The sequence below is a fragment of the Notolabrus celidotus genome, chromosome 19 (assembly GCF_009762535.1).
Source record: "Notolabrus celidotus isolate fNotCel1 chromosome 19, fNotCel1.pri, whole genome shotgun sequence".
Taxonomy (NCBI): domain Eukaryota; kingdom Metazoa; phylum Chordata; class Actinopteri; order Labriformes; family Labridae; genus Notolabrus; species Notolabrus celidotus.
This window is the reverse complement of record NC_048290.1, coordinates 15,130,641-15,154,016: the sequence shown is the minus strand read 5'-3', so window position 1 is coordinate 15,154,016 and position 23,376 is coordinate 15,130,641. Positions and strand designations below refer to the sequence as shown.

Here is a 23,376-nt window from a genome sequence, read left to right as displayed (position 1 = left end):
GGACCATCGTACGGCTCCACGCAATGCAGGTTACGTGGCTGGTTAACGGCACGGCACTGCTGCATGGGAAACAGAACCATGTGTCACCTCACTGTAAAGCTATGCTAATTAGCCAAGCAATAAAAACACTCAGGCTAATTAACAAAGAAAAGGCATATAAAAGGAAGGAATGTCAAACAGGAGAGGAAGAAGAGGAGGGGGGGGGACTCAAACTGAGACTTACAAAAGACAGGAATGTAGGAGAGCAAACAGCAGCTGAGGGTGTGCTGAGCATGCCTCTGTCTGTCTGCAGGGTTTTATACATGGATGTCCATGTGTGAATGTTAACCTGTTACTGTTTTGGGCAGAGGTCATGCACAGATCTCAGATGTGGTCTCTGCAGTCTGGTTTTTTAAATAAGCCTGTCATAATGCTGAATTTCTTACTGAAAGCGTTTTGCTCTCAAGTTTTATTGTTCAATGATCCACAGAAGGAATCATTGAAAGGCTGTAACCCTTCATACAAGGTACAATGTACGTTTATCTGTAAGTCATATTATGTAGTTTATCTCATGGTTATCCACTTTTATCTAGTTGTTCATGAAGGATTAATAATATTGATGTTCTTAACTTTAAAGCTCATATCAGTAACTCTTTGTTTCTGGTGTTTTTGGCATCCCCTGTGGACAAAATGTGTTATTCTTCTCTTTTCTGATCATGTCTTGTTATGTTTTCTGACAGTAAATCTCATCCCTCTTTATTTTAAATGTGTAGCATGAAACTGAATCTTTAAAACAAGTTGCTTCGGCAGCATGCTGTTATGTCAACTTTGAGGTCTGACGCAGACCCCGATCGATGTAGGGTTTACAGGCATAAAGAGGTCTTCATAGGAGCTTTAATGGTAAATACAGCTTAAAAAAACACTAATGGAAACACACACACACACACACGCACGCACGCACGCACGCACGCACGCACACACACACACACACACACACACACACACACACACACACACACACACACACACACACACACACACACACACACACACACACACACACACACACACACACATCTGGGAGACAGGCTTTTTTCTTATCATAAAAATTGTTCATTTTGGTTTCATTTGTGATTAATAGCTGATATTCGTTTTATGTCTCACTCTGGGAAAGTGAAACCCAACACCATCATTTGCCTTCCACAGACACACTACTAGTAAGGTTAAAGTCCTCAAACTTCCCCTCAGCCCGGCCTCTTTTTAAACATATACATAGGTGTATATATTCCCTTTATTTCCCTCTTTGGTTATTTAAAGTCACTGAGTTTTCTTAGGCCTGAAATAGAATTTTCCTCTTTCATTTTGTGAAGTATGAAACATTGCGTTTGCCGAAAAGGGACTTTTTATTACTTGGCTTTGTGAGCCACTTGAGGCCGGCTCACAGATCCAAGAAAAAACACATCCAAGATCTTAAATGGTACAATTATCTACAGCTTATAAAGATGTGTATATAATGTGAATGTAAAAATTGGATCCACAGCATCCATACACAAAGACTTTTCAAATTTCCTTAATTTAAAAGTCTATCTTCATTTTTATTCCCTTAACTTGAGCTTCATGCTCCAAATCACGGCTGCAATTAATTTGAAAGATTGACAGCAGTTTGGTGGTTCTGTGTTTCTATTCCAAAAACTAAAGGCAGCCAAATTTAAAACACCAGCTACCAGCTGCAAAAATGTGCAGCAGTAAAAGTCACTGTAAAAGAAAAAGCAGGAAGAACTTCTGGATTTCACAACATATGTAGCATGTAGGTATTTACAAGACAGGCTAAAGGACTGTTCTGGTTGAGAGTCTGTCTTCAATGGTGTTACATAGCAGGCCACAAACAGGATGTTATAAAGGCCACACCCACACAGGTGAAAACAATTAAGCTGAGTGGAAGCTCCGGCCCCACGATGGAGTCAAACCCCAAAGACGTCAAATTTCTAAACCTTATTTGACGGATCATGCGTGTTTCTCTTTTTGAAAAAGGAGCAGAATTAGGAGTGTTCAGAAATGACTGGTTCTCAAACAAACTGCCCACAATAAAAAATGTGCCATATTAAATTTACCGCACTGTAAATCATGCTTTCTGCTTCACTGTCTGCTTCACTGGACATGCTCTTAAACTACATCTCTTTGTCTGGATGCAAAAATTAAACCTTTGATAAATATACCAGAGTGTGTGAGTCACTGTTGAAATAAACACCTACGTATTTGTTCAGTTTGCACGGTTAAAACTCTTCCAACACACCTGTGCTCTGTTGTCATGATTGCACTTGTTTGCCTGCAGGTGTGGCCTTCTTAACGATCTGTGTGTTTGCTGCTCTGTAAGCTGGGCAGTGCTTAAAAAACATCATGTGTCTGGTATCAGGTTTATTCTAAAGCAGGGCCTCACTGAGCCAAATGTAAAGTATCATTTTCTTCCAGAAGTTGAAACTGTGGTGCATTGAGAGCGCACTTCAAATAAATGATATATTGGTGGGAGGAAAAATGTTGAACCAGGAACAACATGGCAAACAGTAGCGAAGACTTACCCCAAACACAACCCCCTCTTTAAATGTTGACTTTTTCCAGAATGTACTCCAGCCCGCCTGGTCTTCTGTTGAGTTGTTTAGGATCCTGTCATCTGAGTGTTTATTCTTTTTATTACAGTGAAAATAAATGGGCTTAAAATCCAAACATTAGTCTTAATGAGCCCTAAACAGAGACAGGACAAACAGGACCGTCAAAAACAAAGCTCAGCTTTCAGTGATGTAATGTCTTGTATAAAAAGCATCAGGTTGAGCCAGCAGAGCAATTAAAATAAAAGCACAGGTCATCCCTGTAGGGTTTTTCTCTTACAGTCAGTGTTCAGCAGCCTTCTTCAGTTTGCCGTTTTAAAACTCCACCAGCTGCACACGGCTAAATGTCTTACTTTGAAGGAATTTCCTCCATTTTCTCTGACACCCTCCGATAAACAGGCCCGTTGAAGACCTGAGAGGAGAAGGTCACAGCCTGTTTAGCAGTCTTCCAACTTTCTGTCTCCTCAGGATGGGTGTAGCTGCAGGCTGTCCGGATAAAGCTGGATTGACTCTGCCTTCAGTGGAATCACGGTCTGTTGCGACCTCGACATAATAAGATTTGTAACTTGTTTCAGAATCCAAAATCCAGTCAAGTGTCAGAAAAATGAAGTCCATGTGGAAGTGTTATAAACTGCAATTCATCGAGCATCCGCTTGAGGCTGGCTGCAGAAACACCGGAAACAACATACACACACATTCAAAGAAGACAATCTTTACAGCAGAAATAAACATGTTTACAGCCTGGTTCAAAAAACGATTTGGCTCTACGTAGTTAATTTCTCTGTTGGCACACACTGTATGGGGGGTGAATGTTTTTCTAACACGACGGTTCAGAAGATCTTAAGATTACGAGTTTTTGCCTAAATAAGGACATGACTGACAGGCGGGAATACATAGCTGTTCAAACCCTGCCTCTTTACCTCACACTAAGTTTGGTTGAGTTCAGCATTTCCAATATGTTTGCCACCGACGATTGGCTTCAAAACAGCGCTCAGGAACAGATGGGTGACGTCACGGGTACTACGTTCATTATTTATACAGTCTATAGTGAGAATCCACATTAAAATGCCAGAAGAATTACTGTAAATCCTCAAATATAAGCCGGTGTTCAATTTGCATCCAGGCCCTTATTACGACCGGGATCATGTCCTTTATATGTAAATAAAGGCCAGTTTCCGGTTATTGACCAAGCCTGTGTGATCTCATTATTGGCTGCACTTAATTCCATTAATATAAATGTCATCCAGAGGTGGTGCTGTTGTTTTGATCACTGAAGAGTTTGAGCGTATCAAGGCTTAAAATCACTCCAGAACACTAAAAATTTCACTCTACCTGCCTGAGGCTGTTGGTGCTGTTTGATAGGGAATTAGGGTTTTTTGCTGATGAGGCTCATTTGCATAGAAAGGGGAACATTTTACTTCAATGAATGCATGATGGCTCATTTAAGCGTATGCAAACACTGATGCATCGTGAGCTGACTGACTGAACTTACAGCTTCTTTAAAGATGACCAAAGATTTTTCTTAATTGCTCATTTTGCTCTTTTTTAAAATTGCCGTCTCATCACATGATTGGATTTTCTGAGAATAGGAAACATGTCATGTTTTTATAACTCATCAGTGTACCAGTAATTTGCAACCATCTGCCCCAGATTTGATTCCCAGAACTGCAGTGACTGTTCCAGTTATTTTGTGCCACTTTGTACCAATTCAGAATCAAGGAGAGGTCATCTCCTTGGTGACTGGTTGTGTGTATGTGGGTGTGTGTATGTTAAAGTGTGTGTTGTAGAGCTGCCCTGTCTGTGAGCTGGCCCCTGGGATCTTGTGTAGTTACATAGTTTGAAATATGTGACTACATACTGTAAGTATGTGTGTGGCGTGTGTGCATGTGTGTGCTTGTGTTTGTACCTGTGTGCCAGGTGGCCACCCGAGGCTCCGGGCTGAGGGAACACCTGCCTCCTCACTGCCTGCAGCTCCTTGTTGTCCCAGGTGTTTCATCTTCGTGTTGTTGTTGTGTAACAGTTACAGTAACACAACACTGCATGGATGTATCAGAGCTAGTAAACACTGTACCTGTGTACGACATCCAGCCTGCTACTACTGTCAAAACAAGCTGTGCCTTTGTCACACATTGGGATGAGTGTGAAAAAAGGGTTTGTCCAAATGGTGTCAAAGTACATTTAGTACATCTCTTTTCTATTTATTCAATCTGTGACTTTTCCTTCGCCTAAACTCTGAAGTTTTGGTGCCTAAAAAAAGGATTAACTATTTTCAGGATGGTCATTTAAAACAAATTGTGAATCTGATGTCAGTATGATTATACTTTTTGTGATCTCAGTGAGCAAAAGGGTAGTTTTATGACACATGTACCTGAAAGACAGGGATAAAACTAAAGCAGACAACCATGCTGGTTTAAGCTAGTTCCTGACAGCTTGCTAAAGCTAAAATGACCAGGCTTTGAATGCTTTACCGCCTCTTTTGATACTTAAAGAACAGGGATATTGGTAGTTCAGTTTTTCTAACATAAATAAGACAAAAACAAAAACAAATAGCTAAATAACAATTTTAAGAAACATTCTAAAGGCTAATCTACCTAGCTTAACAGAGTAGCAACATTACAAATCTGCTAAATTTGCATCAATCACTACGCAAAATGTTAAATCAACGCATATTAGCAACAATACTCGAAAATTGATCACAAAGCCTTATAGGATTCACAGTTTAAGGTTGTGTCCATTTCACTCAGAGGTGGTGAGTTATGGAAAGGTAAAGGACCCAAATGCAGACCGTCTTTGTAAATAGTGATCAATGTTTTAGGCATTCACTGTTTAAAATGAGGCTGATTCTGACCTGAGTTGTGAGTTGCACAACAGATTTTGAAGTCAGGCTGAATTTCATTTGCAGGAGGGGAAAGGGAGTTAATCTCAGCCCAATCAGCTGCTCTTGACCAGTTGTATGAATTTCTGGCATGTCAGATATTTTAGTCAGTCTACTGCACACTTGTGCTCTGTGAAAACAGAGCCGGAGCCAATCCCTCAACTTCAGGCTTTTTTTTTGTTTCCCTGAATGTGCCTTTGCAAAATGGCAGCAACACACTTACATGCTAACATTATGACCACCTGTGCAAACCGATTCAATCCAGTACAACAGCTCTACCATGAATTCTACATTTACGAAGCTTCTGCAGCTTCAGCTTTTCATTGGCATGTCAGAAATGTGGTAAATGTACTGACTTCAGCTTCCACCAATAAGACTTTTCAGAGGAAACTTTATCTTTTTCTAACTATTCTCAGAGCTCCGTCCTGATTTAACACAGCCAGTGTCATCACTCAGGTCAAGCTTGATTGTCAGACTGTAGGGAGTGACCACATAAATCGTGAGCTTTGGTTGTAAGTCATAAACAATTCACTTGTACATTGTGAGTTCACTGTCCACCACAAAGTGTGTGCCCGGCCTTATTGAGAGAGTACAACACAAAAACGTACTCAGACAGAAAATATGTTTTTCTGAATTTTCTGACCATAGCTTCATTGGCATCTTCTGGTTCCCACGTTGGGTCTGTTTTCTTTTTTCTTGGTGGTCTTCAGTGTGATGCAAGATGAATGAAATTTTAATTCTTCTTTAACTGTTGCATGATTTTTGACTGACCATCCAAACAACCATTTTCTTCTACTGTTTTCCCCTTTTAAGAAAAGTGTTGTCTGCCATGAAGCTTGAGACATAATTTCCATCTCCAGTGTGGTCCTAGCAGGCCCCTCAAATCTGTACTGAGCCCCCGTCCTGCTGCAGCCAATATCAACTACTACTGCTAAACACAGCTGCCAATGCAGAGAGAAGACCTGCCAGCTTCTTTGATGCAGAACTGGGTCAGGTTCTTTTTCCTCTCTTCTTTTTTGACAGGTATTATTCCAACTTGGCTCAAATGTAATAATATGATCAACAATCAGAGAAACAAAGTAAAAGTACAAATACTTTGTTACTGCCCGCCTGCACGCACAACAGCACCGCCAGCGCCTGCAGTTGAAAAGGTACAACAAAATGCTAACAGTTAATAAGTAGACTGTTTACACATTATTTGTTTTAGAATAAGTTTAAAAATACAATGCAGCAACATTATAAGGTGTTATAAGGTCATTTTGAATCAATTACACGCATATGAAGTAAAAACAGTTAATTTTGTTGAGAAAGGTCGGAGAGGAAAAAGAATCAAAAGGATTCTTTGCATGTGATGTGCTAAACTGCCCTTTTGATAACTTTTAACTAGAGACTAGATTAAACTACTGTGTAGGAAAACTACTCTCAGTGCTGGTATAGTGACCATTTATTTTTCATGTTTTCACTCATTGTGGCATCAGGCTGGTTTTGGGACTGGTTTTATCAGCTGTTGGGCCAGTTTTGATTGGTCTCTGGGCTGGTTTTGTCACCCAGACCTAGCAGCCCTCTGGCTTGTCAGCTTGTCTGTATTTTTTGGCCGGGTGTTTCCCATCTTCCTTTTGACAAATATTCAATAGATGCTCTATTGGAGTCAAGTCAATGGCTAATCAGGCACATTAACATCATCATCATCAGGTCGTTAATATAACTGGTAGTTTTGGCGCTGTGGGCAGGAGCTAAGTCCTGTTGGAAGAGGGTCTCAGAGTTTCCATCAAGCTCGTCAGCAGATAGAAGCATGAGATAAGGAGACTTCTATTCTGTTAGCATAGTCTGAAAAATGTTACCGTTTGTTTTATGTTTTTTGGTAAAAAAAGTTTGATCTTTGGAAGTTTCCATCCTGGACAGATGAACAATATTTGAGGCTCTTCTCTCTAGAGGAGGATCTAACGATCAGTCACGATGTCCTGTGCTGAAACAGCTAAACACACCATTTTGTAAATATAGATTATTTTTCTAATGTATGAGCTTTACCCTACAGCCCTGTATGTGTCTGAATAATAGATTTAGCTAATACCACCGGCCTTGAGTCAATCACAGTGCCACGCTCTGTGTTTTCTCTGGCTCCGCTCTCTCCTTCTCAGAGATCCATTCAGCTTGGAGCCTTCTACAGCGGGAATAGGGAGCGAGGAATATGTTTGCTTCCACTCAGTCTTTATTTTTAGGTTTGAGTAGACTTACAGATGGCCTACATAAAACTGAATAGGGCTTTATTTTAACAGCGGGGTAGAGAATTGGCTGGCGTGCCATTGTGTGGTCTCTATTATGGGAATACGGGGGAGTTCAGTAATACAGCCTGTCCCTCGCTGTCCGCGCACACAGCAGACATGATTTTCCATGATGATTTCTGAAATGGGTTTGTCCTCAGGGTTTGTGGCGGTGTGCCATGAGGTCGAAGGTCAATACCTCTGAAGAGGTGGTCCAATTGTTTGGCTGCCGATGTAACGTCTCGCTCCCCAAAAACGATTCATTTACCACGGCCCTGTCCGCCAATTCCATCTGCTCGAGCCTTCAGCTAAATTGAAGAAGACAGGAATAAAAGTTTGAGGAGAAGGCGTTGAGAATTAAAGTGGAGATATTACAGGGGGGCTCTCCCCGAGAGATCAAATTAAGACGAGCCACATGAGACGTTCTTAAGAGCGAGACGACAGGAAAATTAATCAGTAAAATGAAGGATTATGAATTAGAAGGTGTCAAAATGGTAATAGTCTGTTAAGTATGCAGGCTGTTCAGAGATCTCAGTGCAGTCTTGCAGCACATTTTGACCTCGGAGGCTTTAGATCATTTTTTATCATTACACACAAGTACTTCCTAAAAATCCACATCTATCAGCCATCTATTGACCTCTCTCCCTCTTATAGTTTTCTTCTTACTCTGGGATCAGACCACATAAGTTTGCAATCAATGCTGATCCCTGTGTCAGACTATGGGGCTATATATGCTTGCTGTCATTAAACTGAGAGAAATAGAAGCTCACCTGACGTCCTCAGACCATTCAAAGGTTGTTTTTCTCTCCACTTGAAAGACTCATAACTATGACAGTGAATTTGCATCTTGTTCAGCCTGCACTGATGTGTTTAGGCGGAACTCTAGGAACCAATTGGATATAATTTGATGCAGTATATGCCTCTTGGGACGATGGTCAACTTTTGATAAACAACTTTCAACAAAGACTTTCCATGAGTTGCATTGTTTTAAATCCAATTAGCAACTCGAGGAGCATCAAAAGCAAAGCAAAATTTCCCCCTCTAAGTCACTACAATTTCTTGGTTAATTTCTTCCCCCAGGGTAGTGTTGGTTCATCTGTTTCGGATAGGTCTCAGTTTCGCTGTAAATAGTAAGTTACTTAGAAGCTTGGCCTACATCAGGGATATGAAAAACCAAAATAGAAACCGACTGTCATCTGATTCACCTCAAATTAACACGTCTGAGATTTCCTGAAATAACAACAAAATGAAAACTTTGAGGAAAAGAAAACAACTTTTAAAACGGAGGTAAGACCAAATCATTTCTGATGCAGGATGCACTGATTGGCTTTGGTGACTCAGCATAAAGCAGGTTTGTTGCTCAAGTTGTATTTGTTTCTCTTGAATGGATTTTTAGCTTAGCTTGCATGCCGTTCTCTGTTTATAGAGTTCATTAGATTAACGTTGATGGGAGCAAGTGGATTGTGGTCATCCTGCTCTCCATACAGACTGTTCCATACACCAAGGTCAACTGATATGTGACTGGTCAACACTAATCAGACCACCATCATACTCATAAGGAAACCAATACACTTCCATTGGTAAAAATCCAGATCCTGATCACAGATTCAACATTTATATGTAGAATTTCTGTAAATGGAGATTAAAAAGGAAGAGCAAGCCACCCACCAGTCACCGGGTTGGAGAGAACACAGAAACACAGCCGTTCACAGGATAAAAAACGTCCCACAGCAAAGAGCAGCGTGACGTCAAGCTTAAACTGAAATGCTGTTTTTCATACGTAGGACTTTTGGAACTGCTTAAGGAAATCTGCTTTGGACCCCATCCACAGCAGTGCAGTGCTTATCCTCCATGCAGGTACTCCGGCCAGCATCTCCAAACAGGGTCCATGCTGACAGTTGTATCCTCTACGTTTTACACTTATTATTGATAAGTACCTCATACAACCCCGTTAAGGTTTTATGAATCCTCCTGTGGTTTCTGGGATCAAAGTGGAGTTGGAACAACTTGTTGGCAGTCAACTTTTAGGCCGGACTCAGCTTTTTTTCCCTCCATGTCAGTACAAAGAGGGTGAGTGTGTGTGGGCCCAGGGGTGACGTTGCACATGCATATGTGATTAATTTGGTATAAAGCTCCTGGCCTGAAAACAAGGGAAGTAGATACAGATTTAAAAAAGTAATAGTATTTCCTTTCGTCCTTTGCAATGTCAACATTTATCTGACTGGGCATTAAAGAGTTATTTAACACTGAGGCTCATTTATACTCCTGAGGCTTCATATTTGTGTGGATAGTCAAATCCATGACCTCTATTTTGGATTACTTTTTCTTATTTTTGAATTTTAGATCTATCAATAAATCTCTAAATAATTTATAAAGTTATCACAGATTTGCCCCTTCGGGGAAAAGAGAGGTTTAGTGAAGTCCAGTGCTGTTACTGGTTACAGAGGCCTGCCTCACAGTTTCCAATTCATCCCACAGGTGTTGGCTGGGGCTGACACAAGAGGTCTGTATGTCAATGTCTGGTACTGTGCATGGGTTTAATTTACTACAAGCTGAAAGAGTCAAATACAAACCATTGCAACACAAAGTCAGAAGATTTGCTGACATATAGAGCAACGGTTGACAGTGCCATCAGACTTTCAGACATCTAGTGTGTCTACTGGAGAAAACAGCTCCATTTCAGCTGCTATGAGCCTACATGTTATCTCTTGCCCTTTTAGACAATACAATGGAAACCACCAGACTACTTCCTGCAACTGACATTTCCTCAAGGTGACAGGTTTCATGTGACACAACGACCGTCTCGCACTATAGCATGTTAAAAATGTGCAGTGCTCTATAGCTGGAGACGGTGGCATAATACATAATATGGTGCAGGCTTTTGTCATGATGGTACAGCAGAGGAGTAATCAGCTGTAACCTGCACAACACTCCCAGGAGTGCATATCACAGTCCAACCACCAAAATGTTAAGTTTCTTCAGATGGTTTAAAGTTCTTCAAACTCAGAAAACAGAGCTGATTTCCTTATTCCAGAGAAATGTGATGAAGTGAGCGATAAGGGATGAGTTGTAAGGATTACACTACCAGTGCCTCGTGATAATCTGCAGCTTTAACAGTCTGAAGCAGATCCTTTTAACAGCAGAAGATACAGTGAGTCTGTGTGTCGGTAATCTTATCACTGTGAACAAGAGTTATCCTTTGTAATCTTACAGTAAGACTTTAAACATGTGAGTAATTCTGAAGTCTTAAAGACTGATATAGGTTAAAACATTGATTGCATATTTATTCCTTAGCACTGTATTTACTGAAGTTTAATGAAAATCATCCAATAACAGACAAGGCTATAAAATCAGCGGAGAGAAAGGAAGCAAAGTTTCTGCCAGAAGCATTTCCCTCAGACCCAAAACAGAGATAACAGAGGACTTGTTATCAGTGGGAAGTCCAGTTTAAGACATTCCCACAATCCAACTTCTGTCAACATGAAACATGTACAGGAGGCATCCAAATTAAAGGGAAAAGCTCAGGGTGACATGACTCTGAGGCAACTCCACTGCTCTGTAAAGGTGGGTCAAAAACAACCAGCATCATCGTTCTGCAGAGTGGCAAACTGGATTCAGAGGTTTTTATCAGTGAGTTTCCATAACAACAGAATAAGATGACCGAAAAGGTCAAACATCTGTGTCTATAAACTACAGGTGCATCAGTTAAAACATTGTGAAACACTTTAAATGTCAGAGGGAGTGTGGCGTGTTTCTTTTGTCTCTATGGCTGCACAGAATGTAACAGAAAGGAAGGTTTGACTGTACTAATGTATTTCAATCTTTCATATTTCATTGCATATGTGCTTAGATTTATCTGATGACATATTTAATCTAAAAGTAAAATGCTGCTACATATATGTTTTCAGAAAATGCATGGAGTGACGAACCACCGATTAGCAACCAAACATCTGCAGGGTTTGCAGAAGTCCTTTTGAATAAAGTGTTTAAATTATTTGATGTGCCGCCCGGTGCATGGCATGTCTGCTGCTGATAATGTTTGCTTTGTGTCTTTAAAGATTTCCATTGGAAGAACTAATTTATCAATGAGTTCTAAGGGTTCAGGATTGGCTATAAATTTAAAGATCCCTCCCATGCAATGTAGTCCTACCCCAAATGGTGATTCATTTATACAGCAAAGTTTTGTCAGGGACGACCTGATAACACGTTCAAATCAATCAGTGAAACATTTCACCTTGGTCTGTTGACATTGTGGTAAAAACCCCCACCAATTTCCATTATAATTCTAAATCACGTAGTCTAAACCAGTCCTTTTCAACCTTTTTTGAGCCAAGGCACATTTCTTACATTAAAAAAACCCTCAGTCACACCACCAAACTAAAGTGTTCCAAAAAGTCACATTTAGTCTTTCATTTTATGAATATATTTATCTGAGAGAGGGACTTTGGCTGCTTCTTTAACTGTGTCAGGGCAAAGCATCTCATTTACAATGGCTTCTTTAGGTAGTATTACTGTCTCTGCCACAGTGTGGCTTTTTTGATTTGGCTACAAGTTCAGCTACTAAGTAGCTAGCTTTGAGAGCTCTCGCGGACAACATTGTAGTTTTTCTCATAAAGTTGCCTCTACCACCGCTCATATTACGCTCTTCATCCGGGTTAGAATTTTATCCAGGGACCAGTTTGGAGTTTTCATTTTTCCATTTTGAATATTTATCCATGGCTGTTGTACGCCTACTTCTTGTCACACACACACCTCTTGCACGAATCATTAATTCTATTGTCTTAAATTAACAATGTCATTAGTGTGCTTTATTGCCACCCAGTGGGTGGGAAGTCAGTATGACGAGGATTGAATCACTCAGCCAGTCACTACGCTGCAGGCACAGACCTGGCACACCTGACGATCTGTCACGGCACACTGTGCAACGTCACAGTGGTTGAAAATCACTGGTCTAAACAACATGGAGGATATTTTTTAACATTGTTAGAGAGCACAATACTTTATATTTTTAAAGAATTTCTACTAGCACTGAGAATTCGCAGCTTCAAACCAGCCAAAACAGGATCTGAGATTTCCAGCAGCAGTGACTCCGACTCAAAGAGCTCAGCTGCACCTTCATTACGGCTGATAAAACAAGTTGTTCCAGTGGACCGTAGAACAGTGTGTTCTTGCCCTTTTCCTGGACATTTCCTGTTGTGTTTGTGATGGTGTGGTCTAAGTGCTATGACAGGACGTCTTAAAGCTCTTGCCGCTGGCTGGTAAAAGGTGGTAAATTTGCCGGAGAGAAAGAGAGCGAGACGGAGACAGAAAGTGAGGAATAGGATCAGACAGCAGCAGAGGCAGAGCAAAGAGGGGAAGCTAAAGACTGTGTGAGACAGAGTTTTCTTGGCTGAGTTTCCTGAAGCACTGCACATTCCCGCAAGATTAATTGAAGCTGTTTCTGTTTTTGTTTCTCCAGTCTGTGAATTACCTCCAGTTTATGGAGAAACAGCTGTTCACCCACTTCCCCTGGACTCAGCCCATGTGATTATGCATCGAGTGACAACCAAGACAAACATCCAGGGCTCACTGGAGCTGCTCCGACACAGCCTTCACGCGTTTTTGATGTTCTCTCCATCTCACCAGCTGCTGATTAATAAAAAGAATCAAAGACACAATCATTTACAACGACAGAAATATTTATTAAATCTTTTTTTGTTGTTTGTTTCAGTTAGTCATAGCTGCTCCAACACGTGTATTTACAAAGAAATGGCCTTTAGTAGAAAATTCTAGTGAGCGATTGAGCAGGGAACAGACATTAGAAGAGATTAGATGAGTACATGAAAGGATGGGGCTCATAGGCACAAGGTACAGGTACTACAGATTCAAAGAAATGTGCAGTTTTGTGGCACATCCGTGTTGAGTTTGGGAACAGAAAACACAGTTGTGACTCACGTAGCAAAACACTTCCCAAGATGCACAGACAAAAACACACATCCTTTAAGAGCACACAGGGATGAACAGACGCTGCAAACCAGGGGCACAGTGCTAGCTTCAGGCTACATGGTACCAACGTCAGGCAAAGAAGAAGTCAATAGTTTGTAACACCTGCCATCTTTGTTGAACAGTTTGCACAATCAAACGTACTTGCACAGCTGTCATTTCCTTTTACGTCACGCTTAGGGAGCTCAGATGCTGCTATAAAAGTGTTGCTTTCCAGGTTTTCAAATAATACACACCTAAAGTCTGACAGCATGGTCTAAATCTAAAACAACTGGTCCCCATAAGGGTGTGGCAGACTGGGGTCCTGAAAATCCTGATATTGATGTGTGAACAATGAAATAACCGGTAGGTGGTTTTGGTTTTAAAGATAATATATACGTATTATCTTTCACTCCTGCTAGCACAATGGCCTCCATGACGTCCATTAGCTCCTGATAACGAACACCTCGAAGGGAGTATTCTCTTAAATAATGATTGGAAAGAGTTCAGCGACTGAAGACACTTGGTGGTGAAAATACAGAAAGTCATATGGCCGGGTTTCAAAGTAAAACAAGATATGATAACACGTGCAAGTCAGAAAACAGCTCAGCATTCAATCACTTCTTGCAAACATTTCAGTTCCAAAGTGTTTCACAATTCAATAACGCAAAAGAACCGATCTCATTGACTGCTAATGGTTGGCCAACAGTTTCAGATGAGTTTTAATGAATGTTTTACTTTGAAATATGGTCCAATGACTCTGGATTACCCCACTGTCAATATCTTTTCCTTTTATAATTTCACATTTTCAATGCTCATCCTACTTACAAACCTGTAAAACAGAAATGTGATGTCAAATAAGAATTGGAGCTTCCGTTTGGAGCGTGACGTCCGAGGAAATATCTGCCGTTATAATTTGGTAAAATAGTGTGATTACTTATCCACCACCTAGCTTCTACATCCTGCATCTTAAACATTTCAGATGCATTAATACAATAAAGAGGCGTGGCATGGGGAGAAATAAAGAACACTTGCTAACAGAGATCCATCTGTTCTCTCTTCAGGCTCTTTGATTCATGATTGTAACCCGACATTGCTGCATGTTTGCACTCACGAGAATTTACATACAGAGGGTGTGATGATGATGATCCTGTTTTTTTCTTGTTTCATATAAAAGACGTACGAAATGAAACAAAGCATTTTTAATATCAAACAGTGAGCTTTTTTTTCTTGCTAAGAACATTAATGTGTCAGTTAAATTGCTCTTCAAAAGAGGAGTGAAAAAAGAGAAGTATCTAACACTGTATGTAACAACAGGCTAATCGCTGGATACACAGTATCCACAGAACTAACAGATTGATTTTTTTCTCATTATGGCGTGGCTCGAGGCAATGATTGCAGTGACAGTGGACTCTTAATGTTGGTGGAAATAAAAAGCATCGGGGGCCGGCGGGTGTGAGGAGGAAACCATATTTGATCGAGTAGTAATTTGTGCCCTCAAATTAAACATTCCTTTCTGAAACTAATCAACATGCTATTTAGAATATTCAAATCATTTTCCAAAAGTGTTCTCAGCTCAGATGTTATTTTTGGTGATCGCTCATGCAGACATAGATGATGTTTGTTTGGTTTTACCCTTCAAAACAGGGGAGCAGATGATATAATCTTAAACATACAGCTGTGTCAGAATTCAGGGGCTGCTTCCTTCAAAAGGGGGGATTTTTAGGGCGCATTGTGTCAAAGCAGCGAGCTGAAGGCTGTTTCTTTAAATGTTGGCTGACAAATGGGCGATGCAGCGGCTGCAACGAGATGGCACATTCAGGCGTCTGAGTAAAACACTGAGAAATTGTTTTAACTCAATGCATTAGTGAGCAATACAAAAGTTTAAAGAAAGAAGCCTTTCAACGTGAATTTGCACTGAAAGGAAAATGTTGGTGATTAAGCTATGTGACAAAAATGTTAGCCAGCTAGCTACCTCATGCTAGGTGACAGGTGGCACTATGTGGCTGAGGATCAAGGCAGGTACAGGGCATCCACAAAGTATCCATACCCCCTTCACTTTTTCTACATTTTTGTTGTGTTACAACCTTATTCCAAAAGGGATTAAGTTCATTTTGGACCTCAACATTCTACACATAATACCCCATAATGACAAAGTGAAAAATGTTTTGTAGAAATTTTCGCAAATTAATTAAAAATGAAACACCTGTTTGTTGATCTTATTTGTTGTTTGTTTGTTTGTTTGTTTTGGTGTTCATGTGTATAATATTAATTGTGAATGAACCCTTCCACAGATCTGTGCCTCAACACAATCCTGTCTCAGAGGTCTACAGACAATTCCTTTGACTTCATGTCTTGGTTTGTGCTCTGCCGTGCACTGTCAACTGTGGGATCTTATATAGACACGTGCGTGCCTTTCCAAATCCTGTCCAATCAATTGAATTTACCACAGGTGGACTCCAATCAAGTTGAAAACAGGATGCACCTGAGCTCAATTTTGAGTTTCAAAGCAAAGGGTGTGAATACTTATGTGCATGCAATATTTGAGTGTTTTATTTTTAATTCATTTGCAAAGATTTCTTCAAAACATTGTTCACTTTGTCACTCTGGAGTGTTGTGTGTAGATTGTTGAGGGAAAAAATGAATTTAATCCATTTTGGAATAAGGCTGTAACGTAACAAAATGGAGAAAAAGTGAAGGGGTACGAATACTTACAGGCTTTGAAGGCCGGGTCCTTCGTAGACTGGGGTCTCAGAAGGATGCTACCCCTGCATTGGGACACAGCTTATTTGTTATTAGTTGTAGTGTCGATGTGAAGGCAACAATTCTACTAATCTGACATAAATAGACATCAGAGCGACTCTTAGTTTGGGCACCTTCAAGTGAGCTACAGGTGCAACAGGTGTTTACAGCAGGACAACAAGCAGGGCATGGTTTCATGTGATTAATGATGCTGCTGAGAGTCATGGGGTGAGAATATTATTAACCAGATATCTGCATTCTTCATAATAAGTACAAAACAGAATCCAGAAGTGACTGTTAGTCAGCTGTCAGATATTTAGGAGGTTGAAATACATTCAAGAGTGAGTTTTATACTACAGAGAGATGAGCCGGTCTGGTGAGAAAGACCCGGCATGTATCGATGGCTGAGTGAGAAAAAGGGCGGTCAGCTCATAGACGTACTGCAGCTTTGCAGCAGGAAAATAGAGGATGGAGATGCAAACTTTCAAACTGCACAGCGCACTTGTCAGAATGGACGGATAGAAAAGAGAGAAAGCAGACGGGTATCATCGATTATGATTGCAGAAATGCCAAAGCAATGGAAATATCTCCTTTAAATGCTGACTAGAAAGCAGATTTAGATTCTTCTTTCGCCGAGGTCTAAAAACAACTTCAGCAGCTGATAGAGGGTTTGGATTTGGGCCAGTTGGTGAAAAAGATATGTTTACATCAAGTTTCCTGCTTTAAACTGTGACTACTGATCTCAGCAGGAGACCCACACAGCTCCACATCTCTCTCTCTTCATCCTCTGTGGTCCACTTCAGAACAAGACACCTTGCTCTGTTTCTCCCAGCTCTCCTGGTGGTTGATAGGGATGTCACTTTACACAACATCAAAGAGGGCTCAGACACACCCCTGCCCACCTACACACACACACAAACACACACACACCCCTGCCCACCTACACACACACACACACACACACTCCTCAGAAGCCCATAACTGTCTCACTGAAACATCTTCAGCCACAGAAAACTTGTGCTGCTTTAAAAATCATCTTTTTTTTAACCTCATGTTCGGCTTGAACACATCCCTGAACTTTGTAGGAAATTTGCCATCTTCTTTATATACAACAGTCGTGTTATAACAGTGATCCACAAAAGCAATAGTGTAATAGTAAAACTACATTGGTGACATTTTTAATGACAGATTTGAAACACAAGCATTCTACGTTTTCTACACCCTGATAGCACATCAGACTTTTTTTTTCTTCCTGGACTTTTTTTTAAAAACAATTAAAAACATCATCAGCCATCAATGCAAGCAGATACATAAGCTGTACTCGGTGTTTTTGTATGATTGTATCAAATAAACGGTGTAATATGATCTAACTTAATGGGTAAGTTGTTTTCATTGCCCTTCTACTGAACTTGCAGACTAAACCAGAACAGAAAAAAGCACAAGGACTTCACAATAAATAGGAAAAATACATTTTGCCTGGCAAATATCCACTTCTACGCTCCGTTCAAATATTTTACTGTACACCTGTGTTGGCTGCTACAATTGAATTACGTGATTTATTAAAAAACAAACACATTAATCAATCATTAAACCTCCTCTACCCAAACACTAAAAGATGAGTGCCTCTTTAAATCTTCTTTTTTACTTTCAACAGCGCCCCTCCACAGTCCGAGTCAGTGCGTCTGACTCCTTTTTAACCTGAGAGGAAGGTTAAGTCATCAAAGGCCTGTCCCCCTCACCCCAGCGCCCTTTAAACAGTCTCCTATAGCAACAACATCCTTTTCTTTTCCTCTTCTCTTTTTCTTTTTTGTTGGACCATGGGTGATGTGTCGCTCCCAACCTTCTTTACAAAATCTCCTCCACTCTGACGTGAGATTTAATGATGCTTTATGTGTGGGATTGGTGACGATTTCCTGAACACAAAAATGTAAAAAGTCTGTAAACTTTGAAGGGATCCCGCTGTGCTTCTCTGCAGATACAGCTGACAAGTGTTCTGATTGTGTAATATGCGTGAGTGTGTTTAAAACATGTATGTGTGCAATGTTGAATATCTGCATACTGTGAACGGTAGTGAGGCAAACAGGTAAGAGACTCCGCCTCTTTCACCTCGGGGCGCCTGGATCATCAGCACCCAACAGAAAGTCAAGAGTCACACGAGTTGGCAAGTCAAAAAACATGAAAAGGCTTCAGCATGGAAGTCCCTTCCTCTCTCTTTTTACACAAAGAGAGATTGTCAGTGTTTGTTTTTTTAAAAAAGTGCTCCTTAGGGGGAGGGGTTGCAGGGTAGGGCGGCCTGTAGTCCAATCAGGACAGTCCTTTCCCCGGGGATTCCCAGGGGCGCTATAATGACAAGATGGCGGCCAGGAAGATGAGGGCAGAGCTCAGGACAAGGACCGAAGTCTGGCGCCAACCAGCGGAGTTGACATCCCGCCGGGCTGGCTCTGGTGACTCATGACCGATGCCGTCTGAAATGAAAGACATCCAGATTTCATTAAACCTGATGAGGAAGTCAAACACTGGGAGCAGGACTTCTCATGGCACATGAAGACATTAATGACTGCCTCAGTTGAGCATATGTGTGTGCAAATTTGCACAGAAAGCAGCTTAACACAGATTATCAGTGTCACAATAGGGAAAAACTGAAGAAAACAGAAGAAAGACGTACAATGATCCAATAAGGGGACAGGGGAGACAGAGGAACTAAATACACAGAGGAATCAACACAGGTGTGAACACAGGACACAGGTGAAACTAATGAGGGGAATCACAAAGGAGGGAAACACACAAGGACAGAGAGTAACTCAACTGGAAACACAGGGATCAAGAACTACAAAATAGACACAAGACAAGACTAAGAAGCCGCTGTAACTAGCTAAATACACCGAGGTGCAATGCTCATGGTGGATTAAGGTGGGGTAAGACTGAGTCTTACCCTGTCTTAGTGTTGAGTCTCTGTTCATAATTTGACATAGAGTGGTCTAGACCTGCTCTGTTTGTAAAAGCATCTTGAGATAACGTTTGTTGTGATTTGGTGCTATATAAATAAAGATTGATTGATTGAAAGAAGAGTTAAATCAAAGATTTAAGGGACTGAGTGATCGCATGCTCTGGCTTTGGCCTGGATCTTAGCACAAAAGCATCAGGTGTTTATTCTGTGTTTTTCCTGAGTCTGTCTGCTTGTTTTTTTGTTGTTGCTTATTTCTTCCTTTTTTGTCCACTGCGAACGCACAACATATTCCAAACCTGGTTGGACTCAGTTCACCGTATGAAGCTCAAACAGCTTGCGACATTTTCACGAAGGCAAAAAGTGAAGTCGTGGAAAACAAATCTTTTTAGTTTATTGAATCATGATGTTCAAAATCAAATAAAATTCAAGGGCATGAAAAAGAAAAAGTATCATTGTCAGACGTGGCGGTTATGAGAAGTTAAAACTGACATACACACGCGCGCACACACACACAGACATAATGTAATGCTTATTCCCACCAACCTCTGGGTTCTAGAGAGTTGTGACTGTTTTCGTCAAAATCGACCCCTTCCTGCACACTCCCGGAGCTTTTCACGCAGTTGTCTGGGGAAACAAAGAGAACATGTGAAGATTAGAGACCTTGAACGTCACTCATGCCCAGTCTGATCACAAGCTGGTGCACAACAGAGGAGAAAAGTGGGCAGAGTAGACACAACAATCTGAGACTCACTTTGAGGCCTGACGAAGACTTTGAGTCGGAGGCAGCTCCTTCTCCCCCTGTCGTCCGTGATGGAGGCTGTGGGAACATCAGGCAGAGTTCAGAACAAAACACATTAAAACTTTTCTATTTCAAAATACCTTCCTTGATCTAATCTAGGGTTGTGAGGCTGGGGTTTTGGCAGCGTTGATATGATGCTGAATGAGATTATGATGATTTATCCATGTTCGGATTGTTTTAAATTGCAGCCTTTTCTGGCCCACTAACGTTCAATTCTTTAAACATACAATTCAAAAGTATTGGCGTTAAATTGACAACCAGAAATAAACAAACATGCTCAGCTATCAACACCTACGTTTATTTATTACAAAAAACAAGGCGATTTTTCTCAACAGCTGACATAACAGACCAAGACAACTGTTGTGTGTTGAAAAGCTGAAACAAAAACCAAGGATCTGAACATTTGAGACAAAACAACCAAGAGCAATCAGGACAGATTTCCTGTATCTGTGATATTCAACATATTTTGTCCAAAATTACTGCTTGGGCTCAGAAGTTGAACTTTTTCACATAAAATTAGAGTTCAACAAAACAAAAATCACATTGCACAGGTATGTAAAAAGACACCTGATCTTTCCAAGATGTACACAGTTACAATAACACGTCCAAACTCTGCAGCTGTGGCCCAGAACCACTCGTATTATTGTTTCAGGAAATGATCAAATTTTCATGGCAGGCCCTTAAGGAGCTGTGGTTGGGGGAGCCTTAAGAAGTAGTTTAGCCTTTGTAAAGAACAAAATATTTCATTTTGAAAACATATGGGGTTAAGTATTACACGCACTTAGCTCATACGTTTTTTATTCATTTATTTATTTTTTCTCTTTTTTATTTTAAACTTCCACTTGGAGTTTCCTGTTAACGTACCCCTTATGTATTGGGCACTGAGGTGGTGATAAATACAAATAAATAAATACATTTATAAAAAAAAAGCACAACTAGGATTTACTCATTTGAGTAGTGCAACATTGCGTTCTGATTAAATATTTTATGTTACATTTGATTTTTTTTTTTAACATGTATTTAAAGAAGAAAAATTATGAAATTACCGAGGTCGAGCTTGTCGGTGTGAGGAGCGAGTTTAAGTCTGTATAAGTGTTTTTTTTGTTCTGTTTGTTGATCTTGTTTTTTGTTGTTTGTATTATGCTTAAATGTGAATTAAAGAAATTATACAAAAAAAAAGTAGTATACAATTAAAACATTTATTTAAAAGCCTTTTTTTTCAAAGCAATTTTACACGTTATTATTGCACATTCTCTCTCTATTTCTTTCTTGAAATATTGCGGATGAATCATATATTTATTTGTGTGCATTATATTGCATTATGCTTGGAAAAACTTTGTCTTAAGGCTCATATGCGCTACATCATGCATATGGAAACAGACAAACAGGCAGTGGAGCCACCAGTTTTAACAACATAGGAAAAACACAACAAAGAAGTAGTGGATCGTCTTGAAGGCAGTATTGGAGTGATTGTGCGGTTGGCTGACCTTACCTCGCCATCAATGCATGCACATTTTGTCTCTTTCTTAGAGGATAATTAATCAATACTCCTCCAACATCGCCATGATTGTTGTCAGAAACTTTTGACTCTTCTTCTGTGGTGTGACGTTAGACTCTGAGTAGCGCCCTCAGTGCCCTCGTATTAATTAGAGTTTGGTTTTTAAACCTCTCCTCAGGTTTGAGAAAACCTTGTCTATAGCTGATTGCACCCACTGGAGACACAACGTTCCCTTGAACCAAAGCAAGTATGCACAAAATAAAAGTCTGAGCCAAGTCACTTCAAACATTCATGAGTCTATGATCACCTCATCTGCATCTTGAAAGGCAAGATATTTCAAAGAGTGACTCAAGCATAAGTTTTATAGTTTCTGCATTCACATTCACTTAGCGGCTTTCCCTGAAACGTCTTCCCTCTCTAAATCTCCCTTCATTCATAAACATCAGCTCAGCAACAGGAAGGAACAAAGAGACAAGGTCGATTGTTGTTATCGGAGGTGTTTCACTCTTATCTCCGTTAAATACAGTCTGAAGAGCTTTATCTCCTCTCTTCGTGTCCTTAGAAATAAGTCTCGATATTTTATGCCACGAAACATTTCAATGTCACCCTCATATTTCCAAGTCTAATTTGTTTGGTGGCAGTCATTTCAGCAGCCGCGTGGCAGACTGTTATTCTCACCTACAAAAATCTCATTCTCTCTTCTTCCTGATTGTAAGAGGCGATCATTAAAACTTTCTTTTTGTGGCTTTGTTGTGATTGTTTTGCAGAGTTAAAAAAACTAATTAGTTTTCGAACAGTGCTGGGAACCGAGTCGCTAATAGAGCACTGAGGGTCTCTCCAGCTGTGATGCATGACTTCAACGTCTGTGAGCACTTTTTAGAAGAATATTTTTATGCTTCCTCTAGATTTAAACACAATATTCAACCTCTCTGTTCTTTTGATGACTGTTCCTCGTGAGCCTTCATGCTCTGGCCTCCATCCTTTTCCTGCCAAGTCTCTTGAACCCACAAAACCCAGAGATGTTTGGGTATTTGTCAGCTTGTGTTGTGTCAACTTGTCTCTCTTCTGACTCGTCAATACAGCGGCTCGGTTTGTGGCTCAAAGTCTGAAAATATAACAACGTAGATGCATCTTTTGCACATGCATGGCTACAGGGTTAAGTCTATTTGGATAAACATGTCTAAATACTAAATACATACATGGTGAGTTTTTCAGTGTCGAGTAGTCGAGCTTTCACTGATAAATAAATGTTATTCTGGTAGATTTTCTCAACAGTGGTTGTGGAAATGTTTCACAAAGCAATATTTTTATACATTTACTAAAGGTACAAGCAACAAGTGCTGCTGTTTATTTAGTTGGTTAGATCTAGGAAATATCTTTTTTACGATTTGAATACGTGCTTAAAGGTGACATATCATGCAAAATGGACTTTTTAATGGTTCTCTACCTGAAATATGTTTCCCTGGCATGTCTACAAACCCCCCGAGAATGAAAAAAATCCATTCTGCCCCTGTTCTGATTTCTACACCTTTCTGTAAATGTGTGTGAAACGAGCCGTTTCAGACTTCCGTGTTTTTGTTACGTAACAAAAATATCCGGTCTGTCACGGAGTCAGAGCTCGGAGCTTGTTCAGCCCATAGACTGTATAAAATAATACTGAATCCCCTCCTCTGTTTTTCATTACCTGCACAAATGTGTGCTAACAAGGAGC

General features: G+C 40.3%; 1 protein-coding gene and 1 long non-coding RNA gene across 2 annotated transcripts in view; both read right to left on the bottom strand.

Moving 5' to 3' along the window:
* Nucleotides 1–2,648: 2,648 nt before the first annotated feature.
* LOC117831351 lies at nucleotides 2,649–5,029 on the bottom strand. Its single transcript, XR_004634979.1, has 2 exons — nucleotides 4,489–5,029; nucleotides 2,649–3,245 (listed from the first exon to the last, which is right to left on the bottom strand). It is a non-coding gene; the product is annotated as an uncharacterized LOC117831351 (long non-coding RNA).
* Nucleotides 5,030–13,378: 8,349 nt separating this feature from the next.
* LOC117831447 (ephrin-A5b-like) overlaps nucleotides 13,379–23,376 on the bottom strand; it is a 93,128-nt gene continuing 83,130 nt past the window's right edge. Inside the window, exons 3-5 of the mRNA XM_034710148.1 lie at nucleotides 20,120–20,185; nucleotides 19,912–19,992; nucleotides 13,379–18,886 (exon numbers count right to left, since the gene is read on the bottom strand). Of these exons, the coding sequence (XP_034566039.1) occupies nucleotides 18,762–18,886; nucleotides 19,912–19,992; nucleotides 20,120–20,185 (272 nt within the window). The 3' untranslated portion in view covers nucleotides 13,379–18,761. The remainder of the gene's footprint in view (nucleotides 18,887–19,911; nucleotides 19,993–20,119; nucleotides 20,186–23,376) is intronic.